The sequence below is a fragment of the Mixophyes fleayi genome, chromosome 1, assembly GCF_038048845.1.
Source record: "Mixophyes fleayi isolate aMixFle1 chromosome 1, aMixFle1.hap1, whole genome shotgun sequence".
In the NCBI taxonomy this organism is placed as follows: domain Eukaryota; kingdom Metazoa; phylum Chordata; class Amphibia; order Anura; family Limnodynastidae; genus Mixophyes; species Mixophyes fleayi.
The window spans coordinates 347,488,213-347,513,262 of NC_134402.1; the positions used below are offsets into that span (position 1 = coordinate 347,488,213).

Here is a 25,050-nt window from a genome sequence, read left to right on the forward strand (position 1 = left end):
TCCAAACCCTATCTCAGGTGGTTTAAGGTCTGTCGCATCGCTTGTCTGCACATGAAGAGGCCTCTAGAACCTCACAAGCTCAGCAAGCTTCTTTAGGCCCCGCAGTGGAGCCCAAATTGAATTTACTCGACCGTTTCTCTGGGGATAGAGCCTTATTCCGCAATTTTAATGAGAGTTGTAAACTCTCTTTTCACCTAAGACTACGTTCTTCAGGTTCTGAGCAACAAAGGGTCGGCATCATAATCTCTCTGCTCCAAGGAGACCCTCAGTCTGGGCGTTCAGTCTTCCTCCTGCGAGTCCCTCTCTGCAATCAGTTGACATTTTCTTTAATGCCTTGGGTCTGCTCTATGATGACCTGGACAGGGTGGCCTCAGCGGAGTCACATCTCAAGTCTTTAAAGCAAGGGTGGCATACAGCCGTAGAATATTGCGCAGAGTTTAGGTGCTGGTCCACTGATAGTGAGTGAAACGATCCAGCACTCCAGAGTCAATTCTGCCTACTGTTACTAGGGCAACGGCCGGACGCCGAAACCACTGCTATCGCGCCCCACCCACTCAGTACAGCCGGGTGCGCGCACTACAGCCTGCGAGCTAATTAGGGCTTTAATGTAATTAGCTGTGCACTGTGTGTTGTTGCAGGGCAATACCCTGATTGGTTGGCTCCAGTATAAAAGGCAGGGAGGGCTAAGCCTCCCTGCCGGTTATAGCATTCTGTCCCAGTACTGCTGCCTGCTCCTGTGCTATTGTGTGGTGTTTAACCTTAGATTGATTTCCTGCATATGACCATTGTCTGTCCCTGGATTCTGAACCTTGCCTGTGACTCCGACTTATTGCCTGTCCCTGGATTCTGAACCTTGCCTGTGACCCCGACTTATTGCCTGTCCCTGGATTCTGAACCTTGCCTGTGACCCCGACTTATTGCCTGTCCCTGGATTCTGAACCTTGCCTGTGACCCCGACTTATTGCCTGTACCCGGATTCCGAACCGTTGCCGGTAACATCTCTTCCGGTGCTCCGTCCAGTCCGCAGATCTCCAAAAAAGTTCAAGGACAGATCCATTTCCTAGTACATTGGAAAGGCTACGGCCCGGAAGAATGATCCTGGATACCGCGAATTCGCCTTCACGTTGATAAGCTCATAAAGAAATTCTTTAGAAAGTTTCCCGGGAAACCAGGAATTCTGGGTGGCTCGACCCCTCCTCAAGGAGAGGGTATTGTCATGAGACGCAGCAGTTTCCCTGGCCGCCGCTGCTCACTGCTCGTGCCTGTCTGCGTTACTTCTGCCTCCTCGTCCCGGTTCCCTGGATGCTTTTTCCTCTCTGCCGCCGCGCCGGGCAAGCTGTCAAACAGCCGGGCGCGCACGCAGATGATTACAGTCTCCTAAGGCTGATTGATGCAAGTTATTTTCCTGCATCCTCATTGGGCAGCATGACTATTTAGGGCAGGGAGTGCTTGGCCTCCCTGCCGGTTTTAGCGTCCAGTTTACTGTTAGCTTGCCTGTTTCTGTTCATTTTGCTGAATACTTTGATTTCCTGTGTATGACCCTTTGTTTGAACTCTTGGATTTTGGATTGTCTGTTTGTTGCCCTGACCTCTGCTTTGTTACCTGGACTCCCTTTGATTGCTGCCAGACCTGACTTTTTGCCTGTGCCTCGCCACATTTCCTGCTCCGGACCCTAGACCATGGCCTGTTACTGACCGCTTCGCTTGTCATCACTATTCCGGGCTGCACTACATTCATAAGCTTGCACTACTCTGAGTGTAAGACCTGGGAGCATCTGAGTACCTGTGAGCACAACAAGCTCTACGGGAAAGGCGGCTGCTATAGGTGAAGACCTCTACATCCTGTTCTACAAGCTCAGCCATAACAGGAGAGCAGAAGGCTTGAGAGAACCAGAAAAAGAGATAGCTATATAGAGCTGGGCTTTCACTTACACTGCGCATACATGAGTTGGTTAGTCTGTCTTTTCTTGATAAATTGAAGTGATAAGAGGTGATAAAAATCATCCGTAATGCTACAGATAAATTGGCTTTTAAACATTTGCTAGATGTGTTAAGTGTGGATAATTTACCCCTTCTTCACAGGGTGCTCTGTATTGTAACAATAATGTCTTATTATCCTATTTGACTCTAAAACATTGAAAACATTTTAGGATGGGAGAAACAAATCAAGCATATACACATTTATCATATAATGATGATGCTGTTTGGCTAATAGCTGCTGTCATATACTTTATTGGTGATTGGTGACACTTTCTATTTTCAATGAGTATTGTTGAGAGAACTGTGTCAGCTCAAAATAAGATAGTATCAGTATGAGGACTACAGAGATATTTGTAGTTGCCTTCACAGTAAGGTTGAACATGGACCTTAACTACTATCATGTTTTGCTCCAACCAAATAAGAAGAGAACTTTGTAAATGACAGGGTCAGTGTGTGTCAGAAAACTTGAATGATTAAAACAAGAAGAGTGCAGTTTAGTGCTAGTTTATTTACCTGCCTGAAAAGTGCCTTGTGTTTTAACCTTCATGCACTAATGCTACTCTATATTTTGTTGTATTTTATGTTTTGTCTGCTCCCCACTATGTACCCCTCCACTCTCCCTTCCTTTTTTATGTATCCTCTTCCCTTACCATTTAAATATCCCAATAAAAATAATTCAGAGGAAGAGTGAAGGCCCATAGTTCCAGGTTGTGCACCCCCATATATTAGGACTTATCCTAATAACCACTGGTGGGAGCAGACCGTGATATGGGATTTAGTAAAAACATTGCAACTGAACAGCATGTTTACTTGTAGTCTTTAAGCACCAGCTCCACATTAAACCACCAAGACTGAAAGTCCAAAGTACAATCAAATGAAAATACTATATACATCCTACCAGATAAAATAAAACCCTATACACCTTTGTTATACGACACTGTACCTACCCCTCTCATGGAGGTTCCCATGCACCTATTCATCTCCAGTAGAAGGTTGCATTTAGATTAATAGTTGGTTGCTGTGGTATAGTTATATGACAGAATGAGTTTAATATCACCTTAACCTGCCTGTCCCTCGTTTCTCTCAAAATTTGGATTATAACAACATGTACTCTTTATAGCCCTGTTAATGTTCCCCAGCTCACCAGAGGGCAAATGCAGTGTCTAATTACATGTGGATAAGGGAACATTGTAGCTATGCTTATATAGGAAACTTTTTCATTCTGTTACCCGTTGTATAAATGTGTTTGTTGTTATTGCAGTGATGCTGTTATGCTTCGTTCTTAAATTGAAGCCAGGTGGGTTATGGGTAAGGATCAGGTGGGGTACAGTTACAGGATACAGGTAAGGGGGCTGTAGCTGCATTCATCCTCCGACTCCTTTCTCTACAGGAAGTCCCGATCAGCTGGAACCTAGTTCTGGCTGAAAAAGCTTATGAGGGGTTAACACAGGGAGTGTCCTTTAATCCTCTTTCCCTTGCCTCTTAATTAACCTGAGCATGTCCACATTGTCTCAGGTTGTATTCCACCGGACTCCTTGGTGTCAACCCAGCAGGGGACCAAGGTATGTATTTGAATGAGAAGGGACAGCCCTGTAACAGCCCCTTTTGACAGACAGCTACTCTCAGAGGATGTCACTATCTAATGCCACACCTGACCGAGCCATTGGAGTGTGGGAAATCTTTAGGATATATAGGAAAGAGTGAGGGCCAGGGATGCTGGTTGTTTTTTGTGCTTTCATTCTGTGAAGAACTCCAGCATTGAAGCCTAGGCTTCTGCTTGACTGAGCATCCTGCTAGGACATTCAGGTGACTATAACTCCTTAAACTAGTGGGTTAATGGAAAGATATTGTGGTAAACCTGTCTGGCATTTATTTACTGTTGTATATGGTATTCTAGTGATTTCTTTATATTACAATAAATGTAACAGTACCTAGAAGGTACTGGGTATTCTTCTCTGGCACAGGAAGGCACCCCCTGGGTGGCCAGCCAGCATAAAGTAGGTATAATTGGGCCAGATAAACCCAGTATCTTCACAACTTATTTTAAGCAATAACTTGTGAACATCTGAGTATCATACAATTCAGTAGATATAATTTATTTAGAAACGGCCCCAGTTATTTAACATTTCCAAATATATAATGAACATAAAATAAAGAATACAATAGTAATTCACTTTATACCTACCACAATGACAAACAGTGCAGGTGCCACAAATGCCCATATTGCTCCTTTCTGCAGAGACAGCCAACAACTATAAAAAAAAGGATGCAACAGCCAGTCAGAGCATTATACAACTATAAGGGGGTCCTATACTAACCTTCCAACCTTTAATTATAATAATCATTGTATTTATATAGTGCTTTTCTCCCAATAGTACTCAAAGCGCTTTACACTTGCAGAATAAAAAACACATAATACAGAATAAACATATAAAGGTTTAACAGAGTAGAGGAGAAATAAATAAGTATTTTTTTTAGAAAATAGTGGAGTATTAATGAAATGCTAAGTAAACAAGTAAATTTTAGTTTTTTTGAAGAATTTAAGAGAGGTGTCCAAGCAGATTGTGTGAGGCATTGGGTTTTAGAAAGTAGGAGCCGCAAAGCTAAAAGCATAAGCCCCAAATTAAGTATTTGAGATTCTAGTTAATGTTAGTAGTCTGCGGAGCAAAGTGAGCGAACGGGATTAAAGGGAACCAGAACTGGTTCAATACCTGACAAGGTTCACTCTCACTCCGTGTGGCTTTCAGTCATACACTCCTGGGGTCTGTTTTTCTACTCAATCCATGCCTCTATCCAGGTAATTTACTCCAAACACTCTCCTATCTTGGGGTCCTTGCTTGTTGTGGATTCTCCCCCTCTTGTCCCCTCTCCCTTCTGGTGCCTCTTGGGGTACAGTGGTGATTCCCCTGCATGTAACACCCTAATAGGGTCACTAAATTGTCCTTACTGCATCCGCCGCGCATCCCTCTTGCCACGGACATGGGGCATTCCTCCTTCCACCTGTGTTTCGGATAGAATATAATATGGCCTTTCTCCAAAACTGTGGGGAAACCAGATCTTTATATACTCTGGTCCTCCATGTAATTCCCCTATGCCCGGCATTTTTTTTGGCCACGTCCCCCCCAATGAAGCGGCCACATACATCATTGCATGCGGTCACCTCTCTGATGACACAACTGCACTACTCAATCACATGCCTATCTAGTAATCTGCACTCCCAGTAAACTCACCTGCCATCACTAGGAGCAAGTGTCACCATGGCAACGATAAGGCGTTACAGCAGCAGCTAAGCACATTAATTTCAGTAGACCCATTCAATGCCACAGATTTATTAGCATATGTGGAAACATTGAAACGAATATGCATAAACGTTTTTGTTTTTATCTTCATCTCACTGGTTTTTAATTCAACTTGAGTATCTGAAACCAGTGAAAAACATTTTTGGTGACCAAGATCAATTGACTAAAGTAATGTTTCATAGATTCCTCTCATTTATTCTTAATGTAGAGAAATCAGTGATTTTGGTGATTGTGTGATGCCTTTCAATTTTTTTAAAATGTTTTTGATATATTAGTTGATTTGCCTTTAGTCTATTTGATGAGCACCTTTAAAGCAATTGCCGCTTTAAATCTACCATGCAAAGTCACCGGATATTGGCGATTTGCAAAAAACGCTATTTGATACATTTAGCCTCTAGACTCTATGTGACTTCATTGTACATGTATGATAACACGGGAATGTGATGTTATAGAGAAGCAAGGTCTGGAAGGAGATTATCATTGGTGAATGAGATATATGAGAAGAAGGCCAGAGATAGTCTTATTAAGGTCTGGGAAATTGAAAAACTACTGCTTACTAGGGAAAATGTCTCTTGAAAATACTCAACCAATCATCAATCAATTGGAGCCTTTAAAGATGAATATAGTCAAAATAAAAGCAGAAAAGTGCTGAATGTCTCATACCAAGCTAAGCTGCCCTAGGCTCGGCAACAGAGAGTGCTGCCTCCGGCAATATCTTTTGAAATAAGAGAGCATTTGAAAAACTTCTTTTTTTCTAAGCAAAGTTCTCTGTTTGCAGAGTTCTTAGTGGTGCCAACAGGGTAAATTTATTTTTCCAATAAAGAAGGGATTGATTTAGCATACAGAGTGAAAAAACAGCACTGAAAGCAAAACATAGTATGTATGTATTGCGTTTGGGGTTGGTTTGCTGCTGACGTTGAAGGATGTTTCAAAATAAATATATATGTGTATCACTTTTTGGGAAGACAGCTCTCCCGGGCATTTGATAAATGACCATGTTAATTCCTGTCATCGTAGTCTATAAACTTGCAAGGAGTTTATTCTTTGTGCAGTGATGGAGTGATCTAATCTCATGTTTCCATGGGTACATATTTTAAGGATGTAGATACACGTGGTGTTCTCGCATGAAAAATTAGTATTTGGAGCCAGTTATCCCTGTCTGTATTACTTATTTTATGCTTGGAGATGAAATCATTTTCAGTTGTACTGAAATATTAGCTTTAAGCATATATAAAGTAAATACTAGCCCAACGTGAACTTTCAGCAAGAAGGAAAAAGGAAACTTGCATTGACATTTTGTGTAAATTGAGTATCACAGCGGAACAGGTTGTTTTGCAATGGGGCAAAGTTTCGGAAACGCAACCTTCAAGTTCTGCTTTTCCTTTATCGTTCCACACTGTATTTGTAAATTCACCTTTCACAGAATTTATAGCTTATAAATAGAAGTGCTGAGACAATGACAGTCTTGACGTGGTTGGCACAAGACTGGAACATGCAAAATTTCATGGCCAAATGCGAAACTCAAATTTTGTTTAACAATTTTTAATATATCTCTCATCTCTTCTTGTTAAGTTACTTTTTTTTTATCTCTGTTACTGATCTTTTCTCTTAAACATTTTAGATATTGTTTTGTATTCATTAACTACCGGTACTTAAAGTATTGAGGAATATTGCACCTTGATGACCACCTGTCACATTGTGTAGATTCCATTCCATCTGGCTTACATATATTGTTTAATATACCCAAGTTAATTCTATATTGAGTTTTTGACAGTTACTGATTATTTCTGGTGGCATTTTGGAGTAAATATATTTTTATATTTTCATAGTTATTTTCTTCAGTGTGTGTTGGTGTCCTGAGTAATGAGTAAGTCAGTTTTGTTAAGGTGGAAAAAGGACTTGGGAGAAGTAGGGATAATTTTTTAAGTTTCAAATAATAATCATAATAATTATTATATTTAGTACCCACAATGCTCCACAGCACTGGGCAGTGGGGATAACAGGAAATACATATAGCAAGGACATACAAGGTAGACAATGCATGCATGAAAACAAAGGATAGGGGTGGCACTGCTCATGAGAGAGGGTACAACCTAATTGGAATATTTATTATTTAATACTGAAAAACACAATTTTTTCCAATTAGAAATCACCACATTCTCCCCCAAAATAATTTTTTCACCTTATTTGTTTTTCAGATAATGATTTAAATAGCCTGATAGGTGAAGTCGAGGGGCACTTTATCCATGTCTTCCCTGCATCTCAATAACCTTACCTGGCATATTATAGTCCTGCTGAGGTACCGGGCAGCACTGGCATTCTTTACAGCCCAAATTTATAATGAACTCTAGTCAATTGGATTTCATTAGGAAGATCAGCCCGATAACTAATAATAAGCACTGTACTTTTAGAGCAGCATTTGAGAGTGACAGCAAAGGAGGGGGAAAGAAGAAGCAGTGTGCAGAGGTTTGTACCGTGAAACATTTTTAATGAGCACTAACCTAAAATAAATATTTTGAAATCTGATGAACCTTGCTTATGATCATGTGGCATCCTTCTGCCATTGTCTGATAATTTACATGTAGATCTTAACCTCTTTTAAAGACAGTACTTTAGAATGTATCTTACAAATATATTTTATACTGATCCAAATGAAACAAAGTTCCCAAACACTGATAAATTAGTATACTTATAATTGCAGCGCTAAGTGTATTGAAACCAGTTAGTGGAAAGTGTGCATAATGTGGGGACATAAATCACTAGACAAAACTCCCACTCTTGTTTTCTAGAACTCAATCTAAAGATGGCATTATTTTATCTCTAAATTGCAGCAAATATTCATTTGTATTAACTGTGACTCATAGACTGTGAAAGCCTTCTCTGTTAGTGATTAGAGGAAATGAAACTAATCCTTCCTTGGCATCCTCTACGCTGCCTTGTAGGAAAGAATGCAATACCTTAATATATTTAGTATACCTAGTATAAATGAAGAAAATTCATTTAATGCTTGTATATCACTCATAATAATGTGACATATAAGACACGAAAGGCATTTAGCATCAATATAGCACTAGTTGAAGGATTTTAACTTTTTTTCATGCTATTCTCTATGTTACAGTAATGTTCCTTAACAGTGATTAACTAAACTCATTCACTCCGAAAGAAAATGCTGCTGACTACACTGAATCTGGATGGATGGATAGATAGATAGATAGATAGATAGATAGATAGGCGGAACTACCATTGTGTCTCACGCTGCTCATTCGGCTTCCATAGACCAAGACTGAGACACTCACAGGTGTCTCATTAATAGACTTCAAACCTCTAGTACTGGTCTGCGCAAGTGCAGACTGATTATCTGTCCATTTCTAATCGGATTCCTATTGGTTCCTGTGTTGGCTCCAGACTTGAAAAGGCACTTCCTCCCTTTACTCTGGGCCTGTTGATCAAGTTACCTGTCTGGTTATTCTATGAGCTCTCATCTGGATCGTCAGTGCCTTTGCTGTATCGTTACTCTGCGGTTTGTACCGCTCAAGCTGCACCTGTTTCCACTGTGTTGTTACTCCACAGGTGATACCACTCAGCTGCACCTGTCTCTACTGTGTTGCCATTCCACGGGCTATACCGCTCAAGCTGCAACCACCTTTGCTGTGTGCTACACCATGGACTAACTCACTTCAGTTGCACCCGTCTCTGCTGTGTTACTACGCTACAGGTTGTACCACTCAAGCTGCATCTACCTTTGCTGTGTTGCTATATATCGGGCTATACTGCTCCAGCTGCACCTGTTTCTACTGTGTTGCTACTCTATGGGCTATACCGCTCAAGCTGCAACTACCTCCGCTGTGTGCTATTTTGTGAGTTATACCGCTCAAGCTGCAACCACCATCGCTGTGTGCTACATCACGGGCTATACCGCTCAAGCTACAATCACCTCCGCTGTGTGCAACTTCACGGGCTATACCGCTCAAGCTGCAAACCATCTCTACTGTGTGTCACGCCTCGGGCTATACTGCTCCAGCCGCATCTGCCTTCGGTGTATCGTTGACCCTGGAACGGGACTGTTTAAACCCCACCTGACTCTGTCAGCTGGCTCCTTCAAGTCATCGCTCGGAGCCGTTCTATCCAGCTTCATCTGTTCCGCATTGCTCACTCTGGCTCAGTGGCATTACAGGTCGTATAACCAAGCTGCTTGTTGTCCTCTTTCCTGGCTGAACTGTTCAAGTATCATTGAAAGTATTAAGGCACTATTAGTATCAGGCCTCTGCCGCATCTACTGTGTATCTACGGCTACCTGGACTGTTAAACTCTCCTTTGATGTGTGCTGTGCTGTTGTGATACCATACCCTTGTGCCTCATTCTTTCCACTCTATTGCTGGACTGTTCATTCAAAACCATATCCATTTACTCATTGATTATTCATATTGTCTATGACATTGCCGGTGGCTCCGCCTACCTTGTACCATGTTTCTAGTGTATATTCATCTACCAAGACTTTCCTGTATATTCATTCAGTCATCATTAAACCACTGATTGTACTTTTATCCTGCATCTGTCATCTGTTTGAACCTCGGGGTACCATTACCACTTACCAGTGTATAGTTAGACTCTCCCTGAGGATCCGTTCTCACAACATCATTGAACGGATCTAGAGTCCAGAATACAAAACCATGACACATTGGTGCAGCAGATGCCATGTACTTGGGCCCATGGAGATAATGGGGACCACTGCATGGGACATGCAGAAGGTCGAGGGCCCCGGTTCCCTCCTCTCCGCCCTTCCTGCACCGGTGCCCACAGCTCACTAGTTCCGCCGATGGATGGATGGATGGATAGATAGATAGGGGCATATTCAATTGTCGGCCAAAAATCTCGTGCTCCGCGCACTATTACCTTTACTACTATAATAGCGCGCGGAAGAAAACGTTAATACAGTAGTTTTGTTGCTGGATTTCAGTTTGCAGCTCCCTGAGCTGCAAGCTGAAATCCAGCTAACTATTACCGTAATAACGGTAGTAGTTTTAACACGGCGGGAACAAAGAAGATTTGAATATGCCCCATAGACTTATGAAAGTACATAAAAGTGAAAGTTTATCAATGTTTTGAACCAATTCCCGAAATATTGCTAAATATACCTTTTGTAATATTTATATGTCCCAGTGAGTGCCAAACTGCATCTTTTTTGTTTACAAATTTGCTTTCTATGGTTCTTGTGCACTGGTAGACATATATTTTGTATTCCTCTGGAGTGCCAGAACCCTTTTGCTACACTACATATAGACAGACTCTTTTGATTGAGTACATATTAACATAAGCTATAGAAAATTAAACAAGCACAATGTAGTAATTGCTTTAAATGATATGTTTATGCTATAAACTCACTTTTCTCCAGCTCCGTAGCTGTCCAGGGCAGATGTTACAGACACAATGCAGATCACCAATGAAGAACCTGAAATAAATGGAGGTTTCAGCTATCCACATCAGTGATGTCAACTGTTATGCTTAAAATTAGTTTTGCCAAGTTTATTACCCTTCATTTTGTAACATGAAGAAAATACGATAGGTTTTATAATTTCAATACTCATTGAAGTTCCTGTCCTGATTTGCTAAATTATATCAAATAAGAGGTACATGAGAAGCAACAAGAGAGCTAAATAAATCACACATCAGAACGAATTATAACTCCTATAAGAATATGGCAACACTGTCAAACATGAAAGGTATGACTATTATCTTTCATCTTCTGAAATCTTGTGGAAAAATCCTCCATAGGAGTTCTAATAGCAAGTAAATAGCTACGTAGCCAAATAGGTTATATTGACAGGGTGCACAATGGTGAGTAAAGGTAGACCAAAACTTTTGCTTTTGTTAGTGCTCACTTTGATCTATAAAAACAACGATTAGCCTAGGTCCATTCCACTTGGCCAAACCTTACTGACAATTTTTCACTCTCAAAAAAGGTGCATGTGAACTTTGTGTACCATGACTAAATATGTTGTTTAAGAACTTGGTACTGATACATTTTGTGCAACAAACATGCGTAAAAACTCATTCGCAAAAATTGTTTTTTCTACGTCAGGTTCACAAATGTGCATAATTATGCTGAACTATAGAAATACAGCTTGACAGTGTATATGTGAAAGTCACATTAACCTATTAGTACACAAGTGTCATGTACACAATGAATAGAGCCTTGATAGTGTTTATATTGTTAACAAATGCCAATGTCATATTTTAAATATGAAATGTTATGAAATCCAAACATCCCCATACTCTATGAATGCAAGGAAATACCTCTTTCTGGAACTAATCCAAATGGAAATGACAAATAAGAAATCAAAACAGACGGTTGCAACTTAACCGCAATGCTAATGAATGTAGCATAATCAAACTTACCTACTTTCCCGGAATGTCCGGCGACTCCCGAATTCCGGGTAGGTCTCCGGGGAATGCAGGCAATTCTCCCGCAACCTGCCCTTCGGGAGCCTCAATTTGCTGTGTATTGCATTATTTTGGCCCTGCCCCCTGCATCAAAACATTGATTTATTCGCATGGGCATGGCCAAAATGACGCACCCCGCTGTGCTCAATCCTTTACTGTCCTCCCACTACACCCCTCCCCCGGGATCTCCCGGAGGGCAACAAGAGAAGGTTTGCAAGTATGAGTATTATCAGCTGGAGGGATTAATAAGCAAACAGCCAATCAGAAGCGACTTGATAGTGATGCTGGTTTCATTAACATTAGCACTCATCTTTACACCAGCAAAGCCCACAAAAGATATGCCCCCTAATCTGCAGATATGTCTAAGTCTCTTTAGGTTGCATCTCCAGGTGGCACACATTGCTGTCATCTTATTAAAAGCTTGTTTAGGCAGAACAACTTTTACCTTCTGTTTCCACTGCTTCTAAGTGTGATATTCACTGCTTCCCCAAGTAATGTTGTATTCCTTAAATGTAGGAAGTTACTACTTTTGTAACACCATCACCTCAGCATATCCTAAAAACTGTCATCTGTAGCTAAATAATATAGAGGAGTAAAATATTTGCACTTTTTGTCATGCACAAATTAGCCTTAAGTGTTCCCAGTCCTACTGCAACCGCATCACCCAGCAGAATAAATTGACCGTTGTTCTCCCTGCTTTATTCATTCTGTGAAATGTGAATTTAAAAATACAGTGTAGAAAGGCATTCTGTAGAATGGTGGTGCAAATGTAGAATTTGAAAATTGCTGCACCACAGTCAAATGGCCTGTTCCACTGTGAAACTCAATTTGCATTAACTTTTGCTCATCTCTACTAAATAGGTAAACCATTAACAGAGTCTGTATGATGTCTGTGGCCTAGCAATATGCGTATCAGGGCGTAGGGACCACCTGCAACCCCAGCTGGTTAGCCAGCTCATTGTCCCTGATCCTTACCCTTTTTTTGTGAACTCTGTGTGCTAGGACAACTTGTTTAGTAGGGTTTCTGAAATGGAAGAAAGAAAGTCTCCAATATATACTAAACTGGTCAAGCTTGTGTTTCCCCATATTCATAGAAGTCCTGGCTTAGACTGTGTACCAGAGCTCTACTGTGTGAGATGTATCCCCAGTGGTGTAATTGTGAAGAGCAGCAAGGGCAGGAGCCATGTTCACTACTGAAGTTGGAAAGGGGCACAAATTTACTACTTACAAAAATCAGAATTCAAAATTCTTTGTCACGTTCCTAATTTAAATTCCAAAGTCTGACAGTTTTCACAGCCTCGTTCCCCAGTGATGTCAGGTGAGTTAGCCAGCATGGCTGCAGTAAGACAAGGCACGGTTCTCATGAGATGTGCCCACAATGATGCAGATAGCTGCATTATTGTGAGAAAAGGGGGGTACCTAATGGTGTGAAAGCACCAGCGCCAGAGAAAGAGAAGCCAGGTGGGAGCTAGATTCTATAAAGACTCTAGTTTCCCACCTTTAGTGTTCGAGGAGTCATATTGAGCCTGGACCCATGAAGAAGGACCGTGGTCCGGGGTCCCTGGACAGGGGGGTGCCTGGCAGATACCTGGCAAAGCCACCAGGTATCAACCCCAATAAGGGGGAGAGAGCACTAAGTTGGTGAAAAACTTTGAGAGTGGTATTAGCAGCAGGGTGATCCCCAGCAAGAGAGGTACCCCAGGGAGAAACACCAACGTGGATGGGGGTGCATGACCTCTGCACTTTGACATTTGTGGATAAGAGGGGGAGAGTCCCCAACAGCAAAGGTCAGAAGAAAGGGGAGCCTTTTCAAGGAAAAGTTGACTGTAAGAGCTTGCCTGACAGAGAGATATGGATGGGTTGACAGAGAGCATGGGCAGGCTGGGCTGGGGGGCAGGGGGGCATGTCCCCCGGACTGGTGCCACAGTTGGCTACTTTTGGTTGGGTCACTGGGATTCCTGCACTTTAAAATGTTCGTAATAGGCTGCTGAGTTGAGTCTTGTTCCCCAAGCTAAAATTTGCCAGCCCTTGCCTGATAGAGAGATCTTTGAGAGGATGAGTGTATATGGCTATAAGTCACAAAGAAAGAGGACCCTGTGTAGAGCCCCCTTGTAAAGTGCTTCACACAATGTGGGGGGTGTTGGTCAGAGGCAGAATGGCTAGCAGCAGGAGCTGAATTAACAGAGGAGGTTTCTCCAGTATGAGAGACCCCTTGGAAAGTGCATCAAAGTCTGATTACACGGGACATTCCAATGGGTGACACTAGTGACATTAAGGATAACAATCAAAATAGAAGACATCACTATTAATACCACTGATGAAATGTGTACAATCACTGATGACATGGCAATGGGCAAACTTACAGAGACATTACTGATGACATCAAAAAGGGTAACATTGACATCCTCCTCTCCCTCACACATCCCCAGGAGTCTCTGCCCACTCTCTATAGACTCATGGATGAGTATGGCCTCCTCTTCAGATATTAAATTCATTTTTCTAAATCAGAGGCCATGTTCCTCTCCCCCTTTCCCAGGACCGACCTTTGTTTTGGCAGACAAACAAGATCAAATAACAAGGAATCTACATTACCTCCTCCTATGATAGGTTATACCTGGAGAATCATCCTCCCCTCCTGGCTAAAATTAAACAAGACCTAGAGATATGGAGGAGCTATATCATATTGTGGCTGGGGAGGATCATCGCTGTTAAGATGAACCTGATCCCTGAACTTCTCTACCTTTTCAAGACTCTACCTGTGATTCTGTGTTTCGGGACTTGCACTCCTCTTTTCATAAATTTATATGACATGGCAAGCCCCCTTGAATCTCTGTAGCAGTGCTCAAAAAACCCTTGGTTGTGGGAGGTTGAGGTTTTACAGATACCAAACTCTATTACTTGGCAACCTATTTGTCTCAGGTTGCGGTTACCTATGTCCCCCATCAGACTATAGCATGGATAGACTTGAAAATCCACTTCCCTGGGGTCTCTTCCCTGGCATCACTTTGGGGCCTCCCTACTGTAAACAGACCATTGGAGGCTTCCTCCTTCCAATCTCTCAAATTTTGTCTGTCCCTATGAGACAAATTGTCCTCCCTTATATCCCCTCTGAGACAACCCGCGCTTTGCTCCTGGTAACTTGTCCCAGCATTTTAAACGCTGATTACGTGCAGGAATACGGGTGTTTAGGACCTGGTTGTCAATGGAACTTGGGCCTCTATGTCGGATCTTTATCACATGTTTGAATATTTTCAGGTCCGACACTTCGCTAGGTCCTTTCCCCCCACCCCTCCAACTCTCCGGATCCTCACATTTTTTTGACCATTCTCAACTGACTAAAGGGATGATATCTGAGATTTATAATTGACTTACAGGGAGGGGAATGCCAAGAGCTCAATCTCAAAACACTAATTAGGGAAATGGCCTACAAATTGTACTATAGGTGGTACTATACCCCAGAGAGTTTGTGTAGAATATTTCCCAGCCACTCCTAGCTGCTGGCGGGAATGTGGCCAGAGAGGCATGATGCGCCACATCTGGTGGACCTACCCTTGTATAGTTCCGTTCTAGATCATGGTCTTGGCCAATACCTGTTGAGTGCGCACCTTATAACAAGCTTTTCTCTCAAATACTGGGAGCTGCTTAATCCCTAAATAGCCAAAGCACTGTAAAGGCCCTAATCCTCTTTCTATGCAGGAATTACGGAAATACATTTGGCATGTCACAAGCATGGAGAGTATTACGTCATACCTCATATAAATTCGATAAAGTGTGGGCTCCGTGGTACTAAAAAGCCGTAGTTGCCTATCCACTTCAGCTCCCCTTCCCCCCCACTATTGCAACATAGTCTTTAGTCCACCTCCGGATTCCCCAGGGTAAGAATCTTGTTCTTGTTGATGTTTCGACTTTACATTGTATAGGTCACTTGTCCCCAGACGTGTTGCACATATTGTCATTAGCAATATTTTCGCTGCTGTTAGTGCCTTTTCTATCCCTCTATCCCCCCCCTCCTTCTACCTACTTTCCTCATGTCCGATCCTTCTCCCCCTCCCTGCTTCCCATTGATATCACACAAAAACTCAGAAAAATATGAATATACAAGATGTTTCCTCTAATTATTGCAATGTTTGTATTCTTTATGTAGTTTTCTCTTTAAATAAAGAATTTAAAAAAAAAATGGTAACATCACTGGTGATATCACAGTCTGAGAATACAATGATGACATCACAATAAGTGACATCACATTAAGTCATATTATTGATAAGCCAACCATCAAAGTACTGGTGGTAATCATATTTCCTATTCACAAAATATAGACTTGAAGAATACTGACACTAAACTGCAGACACTGAAAATACTGACAAGTAGGAGCAACATAACATTGTAAACAATGACAAGCAAGAAAAAATTTAAAAAAACACAATCTTAGTTTGTAAAACTACAAGTCCCAGCCAGCCCAGGCTGCCAGTGTTTACAGTGTTTGCAGCATTTCCTACTTGTCAGTATGTTCAGTGCATAGGAAACTCGTACCAAACCATGGTGAACAGGCAAGCGATGATGTTGCTGGTGCTGGTTAGACTAGTTTCAATGATGGGAGTCAAGAACTGATAACTGAGGATGAATCACAGAAAGAAGAAGACTCTGTAGGTGATAAAGCATTAGCAGCCATGACACACAGTAAGTGGATATGCTTTCAAACTGACAACCATGGAAAATGAGCAAGAAATACAGTATATGATTATTTAATTGCAACCCTGTTGGAGTATGTGATTTTACATTTCCAAGAAATACTTAAAGTCTTCAGGTGCCCATAAAGCAAGAAAAGGCAATAAATCAAAAAATGCATCAGTGTGTTAACAACAACCTCATGGAAATGAACATACTAATGAAATTTGCTAAATGGTCACCTTTTCTTCTAGGGAAGAAAATCTATGAACAACAATGCAAAAAAATCTATATTGCTGGGAATGATATAGAGCTTTGTTGAAAAATAGAATAAAGAGCCATCTAATTCTGCAACTTATGGACAGAGAATGGTGGAAGCATACCTAAATCATCATGTAATAAAAATGTATCCTTTAAAGGACTCCTATACGACACAGCCCCCTTCCTATCTTTGATTTAGTCTTATTAGTGTCTTAGCATTTTTTTTATTTTAAATACTGTTTATTAGTAACATCACATAAAAAATAAAGTGACATCATGTCACAATACGGATGTCTTTTTGGCTAAAAAATTAACATGATGAAATCTGCTTCTGAATCTCCCTTCCCTCGTTTACCACGATATCACCACCCAATTCCACTTGGGTGAGGAAGAGAAAGGAAGAGAGGATAAGGGGGGAGGATAAGGGGAGTAGAACAGAAAAAAGGTTAGCATAGAGGAGAATAGAGAGTTGAAGTTCACACTAGGGAAGAGCAGTCAGTAGAGAAGAGGTTGTCAGCGAGTTGTTGTTGTCTGTGGTAAAAGGTCCATCTAGAATCGAAGCAGTGGCTGATTATGCTAAAAGGCTTATGGGGTCCAAACTTTGTGAAAAGAGACAGAGGATGCTAATGATATGTTCCATCTGGTAGATGTGACACACCCATTTGCAGTCTGAGTGGCGTGTAGGTGCAGAGGGGTTCTTCCAGGAAGCAGCAATCTGACAGGTCACCGCACTCGTGATGTGTTAGAGCAATCTGTGGGTGTGGGAGGTCTGGGACAGGTAAAGGAAGGAGCTAATGTTTAGAATGAGAGATACAGAGGACAGCAGTAGTGAAGGAGATGACAGGTGACCAGTACGGACATAGCTTGATACAGCTGCACCATACATGCAGAAAAGATCCAGTGTGGTCGCAGTTCCTCCAGCAAGCAGAGCTTACCTGTGGATAGATGCTGTGCAGTCTAGGGGGACCTAGTACCACCTGTGGAGCAGTTTACATGCATTTTCTTTTATGTGAACATTGATTCATATTTTCTTCATTCTATACTTAACGCGGCTGTCAGACTCATCTTTCTTTCATGCCTCTCTTCTTCTGCCCCCCCCCCCCCCGTCTACACTTACCCTGGCCCTCCTTCCCCTACAGAATCCTTTTCAAACCCCTCACCCTCACCTACAGGAACATCTCCCACTGTACTGCCCCCTATATCTCTAACCCCCTCTCCATTCACACTCCCTCCCGCTCCATGCGCTCAGCCAAAGACTTGATCAGGGTGGATCGGGAAAGATTGTATTGACATGATTTGACAAAATCTTAGCAAAGAACTTGATCGACATTCAGTAGTGAGATTGGATGATAACTGCTACAGAGAAGTTTTTGCCCCCAATATTTTTCATAATAGACCTCTGGGAAGCCATCAGGGCACGCAGTAGAGGCAACCTTCATTGATCGTAGGGCAGCAATGCTCTCTTCCTCTGTAATATCATAACTGAGGTGTTTAAGGGCTACCGGGGAGAGTTGTGGAAGGTGACAGGAGTGCAGGTAATCATCAATCGAGGTACGTAGGTGGCAGATCAGAGGCACCCAGGTCCTTGAGGGCAGAGTAAATATTGTAGAATTCTATGGTAATCGTTCCGGGTGGTAAATGACACAATCCTGGAAACTATGGGTACCTCACTGCCTCTGGGCCAGGAGGGAGTCGGCATTATCACTCTTCTTATAGAAGAGCCCACTTGAGGGTTTTTGCCGTTTTTTTTAGAAAGGAACGCGTTGAGTTGGCTCCTCCCTGGAGATGTATCAGGTCGAGAGAGCCCTGGTGTTGTGCAAATAGCAAAAGGAGTCGGACTTCCAGTGTTGCTATGAATTCCTTCTCTTCACTATGCTGGGCAGCAGTTATGGCACTACCAGTCTTTAGGCACCATCCCCCGTTATAATGAAATTCACGGCATGAGTGAGGAAGCTTGAAATCTTCTAGCAGCGATGAAGCAGCTGACTCTTCCGTTTAATAATATTCTCCACCAAAGAAGCAATAAAAAATAAAAGGAAAGAACAGTATAGGTATGGATAAAAACACAGCACTCTATCATTGTATATGTGGTTGTATATATCTCTCACAGGCATGGTGTTACAATAAAGTCCAAATGTACATGGTGGCATGGTAGTGTAATGTCTATAGGATGGGTAAGCTGTGACTAAAGGGGGTGGGCAGGGGCTGTCTGCCAAGCTATTTCCTGTGGGAACGTGCTTTGGCTCAGCAACTTATTAAGAACATTTAAAAAGAAATAATGCAGGTTGCCCAGTGACTAAGCACAAGACAGCCCATTATAGGACCAACCTTTTGTCCCCCTGCCCAACCAGCTGCTGGGGGGTGGTGCTATCTGTATTGTCTTCTATTTATAAGCAGACACCATAAAAGTATAAAAATAATTGCCTGACTCCTACATTCTGGGCTGACTCCTAGTTTCTAAATATGACATATGAGGGATATAAGAGAGAGAACTGCCTGCTGCTTTGGACTTCCTTACACATTTATATAAATGCATTTCTAATGTAAGACTTAAAAATAAAATAAAATAAAAAACATTTATTTGAGTATCTGCACCCCCAATGACAACTGCCACATTCTCTACACTGAGACAGGAGAGCACTGCGATTGATATTGCACAGGGATATCTCCAAGGACATCACAATAGCTAGCATGACAAAGAAACTGACTACTCTGATGACAAAACTGAGGGTGATATCAGTGTGGGAAAAGACTTGTGATCGGCTGGCTGATAAGGAAAATTCCGGATACTCACAGCTATAGTAGTTTTGTATTGCGTCAGTTGCTGTAGTGTATAGATAAGTCTTTTTTACAGGGATTTTTTTAGGTTTTTTTCTTTCCTTTTTCAACAGGATCAAAAGATAAACTTTTTTAATAATGTGGCAAATGAGATTTTTGTTTTAAAATTGTGTGCCTTTTTTGGTATAATGGTCAAGGATCTTGCTCCCTACAGCACAGTTAGGTCTGGAAAAGCCTAAGTACTTTTCAGTGTGGGTCTGGTAGTTTATTATGGGCATAAATGCTGTAGACACCTAAGGGGCAGATCCAAGTTGGCACAAGGTGCTTCAATGTTTATCCAGAACAGTCTGTGGAGATACATTGCCCAATGGTTTTACTCAAACTTCTGCTCCTTTTTCCTCACATCCCATAAAGATGCCAGGAGAAAACCAGCGGAGATTTGTTACCGTACTGGCCGGCAGTATGCGCAGCTAGACATTGATGCAATGTCCTACACCACTTTGTGGTAATCTGAATCTGCCCCTAACAACTGTTATGCTCCTCCTCACGTCGGGTGTCTTTTATTATGCAGAGACTGCTCCTGAGTACAGAGAGTAGGAGTGTGATTTGATTTGCACTGACCAGACCATAGAGACACATTGGTAGAAAACCAAGGTCCAAATAATAATTTCATTCTTTAGTGCCTATAAAGGTGAAACGATGTGTGGCCGTGTAGGCCCCATATCCCTTTATCTTGCTTTCAATTCTTGGTGTATATCAAGGAAAAACTAGCCTAACATACATTGCTGATTGTCATAGACTGGTAGCAGTAATCACTCAGGAAGAGATTGTCTCCACGTCACCACTATCTCCTACCAAGCCAAGATCTGATGTATGATAAAAATCTGTAATAGGGAGATTCAATAAGCATTCAATCTGAGCTTCTAAGGATGGTGGACCATTTGTAACATGCAAATAGCAGAGATCAGGCTTTTATTTGAAAAACAGGGACGTAACTAAAAATGATATAGCAACATTTTAAGTGTCCCCTACCACCCAGCTCAGCCCCATCTATGAAGATCTATCAAACCTTGTGATAATGTTAATAAACCAATTTTAATGCCCAAATATACCATTCCAATATACCACAGAAGGTGTTTAACACCACAAATAATACGTAACACTGTTACAGCTTGTGAGCTTACTGTTGTTCTCTGATTTATTATTGTACAGACAATAACCCAAACCTTTACAATTTGTGAATTTGCTATTGTCTTATGATTATGGGGTTTATTTATCAAAGGGAGATTATCATCATAATCATTTATTTATATAGTGCCAGCAAATTCCAAAGCATTTCCAATTTGGAGCAATAACAGTAATAAAACAATACTGGGTAATACAGACAGACATAGTTAAGAAGGCCCTGCTTATAAGCTTACAATCAATTGGACAATGGGAGTTTTATACATGAGGTTAAGTGCTACATATTGCATATTGGTCCAGCTAGAATGCAAAGATAAAAAGTGCTTAAGGACTATTTTATCCAGTCGCATAGCAATGTTGGTCAAAGAGTTATTGTCTTGTATTAACTGTGTAAAATGTGATAAGAGGGTAACCTAGGTAGGTAACAGGGAGTTGAGGAATATTATAAGGTTGCCTGAAGAGGTGGGTTTTCAGAGAACACTGGAAGTTTTCACTGGATTTAGGGCTTCTCCTTTTCTATCAAAGTCTCCAGATCGGTAAGGACTATTATTAGCGATAGCTTTCTCTGAGGGCCTCTCACCTATTTGGCAAGACAAGTAGTGGTAATTGTACAGCCATTCTTCTCCTATTACTATCGCCAAATCGGGATGGGAATAGCCGGGGGTACCAACAGGAAAATATGCTTTATTAGTAAAAGAATATTGGGGTCTATTTATTCTGTAACTAGAAGCCCAAGTCCAGGCTTCTAGTTCCAGAATGCTTAGCGAGACAGCATGCTGGCTCACGCATGCGCTAAAGCACCTTCCACTGACCTAGCAAGTGATAACAGTGCTTTTACCGTTGCTAGATAGTATAGCTTGGGAGCTGTACATCGCTCAGCTGCCCTGAAGACATTTTCTTTATAAATTGCCCGATAAAAGATTTTTTTTATCACTGCGATACGCAGCTTTACAAAATCTTTTTATCCAAGGTGTTTTGGTAAATAGACCATTATTCTGTATCTCTGATAAACCACGTTACCAATAACTCCACAACAACAGGATTTGTTAAATATTACAAAAATAATGTTCCAAAAATGTAGATTTGTGCTACAAAAAAACATTCGAATGAGTCAATTACCAGTATCTGAGAAGAGATTATACTTGGAGCAGCTGGTGTGAAATAGAAGGCAATATACATGCTATACAATTTCAAGGATTACACAATAACAATAATGAAGAAAACTGCACATAAGAATGTTTTGCTATGCAATAAATATCTTCCCATCTCCAGAATCCCCCTGGTTCCCTACAATTCTATTAAAGCTGTTGAATGTAGCAGATTGTTAGCTTTATGCAAGCAGCTGCCCCTCATTCATGAGCTACACAGTCATGTAATGCAGTGAGTACTTAAGAGATGATATTTACTATTCAACCTTACTTTTTAAGAGCCCCTTGAGTCTCCTTCATTGGAGGAGAGCAGAGCCAGCTGAAAATTGCTTTAAAATAAACATGAAATAGCTTTGAATTAGCGGATACTCAGAAAATTCAAGCAATGCTGACATGCAGTGGTCAAAAAGTGAAGTTATGAGGAGCAATGCAGTCTTACTGAATGATTTCTCACTGTCTGTATATTAAAAATCCCATTATATCAAGACAAGTGCAAATCCCAAATCAAACAATCAGTTTAATGCTTGTTCTCCCCTGTGACGATTATGTAGTATATCTATTGACTGATTGTTATTCTATGTTGAATTCATGTATGACAATGTGAATATTTTATTGAACCTTGTAATGTAATCTCAACGTGTGCTTTGCTAAATGACATGAGTTTGAACCTATGCAAGTGTCATTAATCTTTTGAAATTATCCAAAGATAGATAAGCATCTCTGAGGAGTTTTTCTGGTATGCAGAGGATGTGGACCTGACCAGCCAAGCCGAACGAGCAGAGGTGAGAAATAAGGTCCTTTGAACATTCCAGAGCTCAAGACATCCCTAGCTCACTTTGAAAGCCCTGTGACATTTGGGAGATTAATCTGTCCTTATTGACAGCTAAACTCCAAAGGTGAGGGGTGAGAGCTATGTGGAAAAGGGTTTAAAATCTTCTGCCTTAGACAATAATATGTGTATTTTCATCAGGGGGTCTATGAAGACTGAAATGTCCCATCCTTCTCATTTGTGTGTTACGGCTCACGCCCCCAGGCATCAACTCCTAGAACCGCTTCAGAGGTCTTCGCCTATAGGAACCGCTTTTCCCGTAGAGCTAGATGCGCTCACAGGTACTCTGATGCCCCCAGGTCTTGTACTCTAGTAGTAGGAGCTGATACCTGAGAACGTAGCGCAGGTGTTTACACAGAGGTGGAGTGAAGATCCCGGAAAGGGATATTAGGTAGCCAGCAACAGCAGCGTCCAGGTCCAGGCCAAAGGTCAAAAGGTCACAGGCAGTACAGAAGTATCCATGTCCAGACAAAGGGTTCAGGGTCACAAGAAAATCAGCAGCTTCCAATACAAGCAGGGGGTCGAGGTCACAGGCAATCAATCAGAGTCGGAATCCGGGCAAAGGTCGGCAACAGAAGAGAGGGTAAATCACACAGCAACACAGCAGCACAGCAGGAAGTATGCAAGAAGCACGGACTATAACCGGCAGTGGAGGATTACCCCTCCCTGCCTTATAAATGTGCACTGGCCAATGAGAAGGAGAGGAGGGCAGGTCAGTAATTTAGCCACCTGGCTAGATTTTAACTAGCGACCCTGACTGCCGGGACGCGGCACTGCACCACAATAGAGCTGAGACAGAGAGGAAGTGACGTCATGACGACGGCTGGGACGCGGGGACCAAGGAGGAAGAGAGTCGCGGCCCTGCCCAGAGCCGCCGTGGCTCATGACATTGTGTTCCCTCACACACACCAAGTCTTAAGTAGTGACTCTGGTTCTATTTCCTATTTTATTTTCTGAAACTTATTTCTGCAGCATATTGTATGTCTTATTATTAATTGTTTGCAACTAAGCCCTGGAAACATTTTTCAGTTTAAATAAATTTTATCTAGAGTATGCTCCGTGATTCTTTGTGAACTTACGAAGCCCAGGGAGGCTCATGCTACATGTGTATGGGATTTAAGTGTGAAACATTAATGAGTGGTTTTGGTGAACATAAGGACACCATAATAAATCCTTAGTGGTGACAGAAAAGGTGTATTCATTGTTAAGTGACTAAGGTGACACCAGTCACGGCCAGCTGTTCAGATTGCTGTATCTGAGACAGGCTGGGCGTTCGTGACACCCCCCCTATAACGGGCCATACATGGACCAATGCTGCTGCTTAGAATGCACCATGTGAGGACTAATATCAGACCTAAAGGTGTCACACACACTGGAAAAAATATAAAAGGTGCCACGCTAAATATGTCTCTTGAAATATTGTGTCATTATGCACCTATTTTCGAGCTGCACATGTTTTCATGAACAAGTTCATAGATTATTATTGGTTGTGACAGGAGCAAATTTATTTTTGTGATGATAGGATGAGCTGACCAGACATAGGCAGATCAAGGTGTTCTATGTAGAAAGCAGCTAGTCACAGTGATACACAAGTTTCTACTCACGAAGCAAAAACAATATATTACAATGAATCTTAATTGTGCAAATGGGTGGAGCGTCATCACATTACAAATGATTACTTATTATATGCATAAGAAAATGCTAAGGGCCTCATTTAGAGTTGACTGCAAAAAAGCGAGGCTGAATGTATTTGTAAAAAACAACTGCAAAACTTGCATGGGTGTATTTTGAGTTGCTTACTTTGTTTTCTAATTATTTAAAAAAAACTATTATACTGATTAGATATGTCAAAAGTTATTAAACCCACATTGGTGAATGAGCTGATAAGTGAGATGTGCTACCTCTTAACCTTCACACTACTAGATGAAACTGAAGCACAGAATTTAGAAGATGACATCAGTTTCATCCTCCTTAAATCACAATTACAACCTTTTCTGATCTCAGCTGACTAAATATTATATTACAATCTTCTCAACGGCCCTATACCACCAATGATCATGCAATGCATGCTGATCAATATGAAGCACTGGAAGTCGAGACCACAGTAGAAAAAATAGGTTGCTTTTGAACAGGAGCCTGGTACGAGTTGTTTTATAAGTAGCGTTGCCAGGGAAACACTTGTCAAAGGAGCAATGATACAGATTCTTTTATGAGCTGTGTAAGGGTCTATCTCTCTATCACTGCAAATGTCTAGATTTGGCTCTGTGGATTTTTTCCATGTATGGTACTCCTTGCTAGAATGTCACACTTGACAGATATGTACATTTTATAAACCTAAAATCCTCTGCTACTCAAATGTTCATATGAACGTCGATATTATTTGAAACAAATAAATTAGTTTAAAAAAAATCTTTACATTTATGACTCTATTCTACATAAAATAGAATTCTTAATTATTGCCCGAC

At 41.4% G+C, this 25,050-nt stretch overlaps 1 protein-coding gene across 2 annotated transcripts in view; it reads right to left on the bottom strand.

The window, feature by feature from the left end:
• Positions 1-25,050, bottom strand: part of ADGRD1 (adhesion G protein-coupled receptor D1) — a 434,837-nt gene that overhangs the window by 90,373 nt on the left and 319,414 nt on the right. For both annotated transcript variants that reach the window (XM_075176425.1, XM_075176435.1), the window contains 2 exons: positions 10,661-10,727; positions 4,165-4,231 (listed from right to left, as the gene is read on the bottom strand). In XM_075176425.1, coding sequence (XP_075032526.1) covers positions 4,165-4,231; positions 10,661-10,727 — 134 coding nt within the window. The remainder of the gene's footprint in view (positions 1-4,164; positions 4,232-10,660; positions 10,728-25,050) is intronic.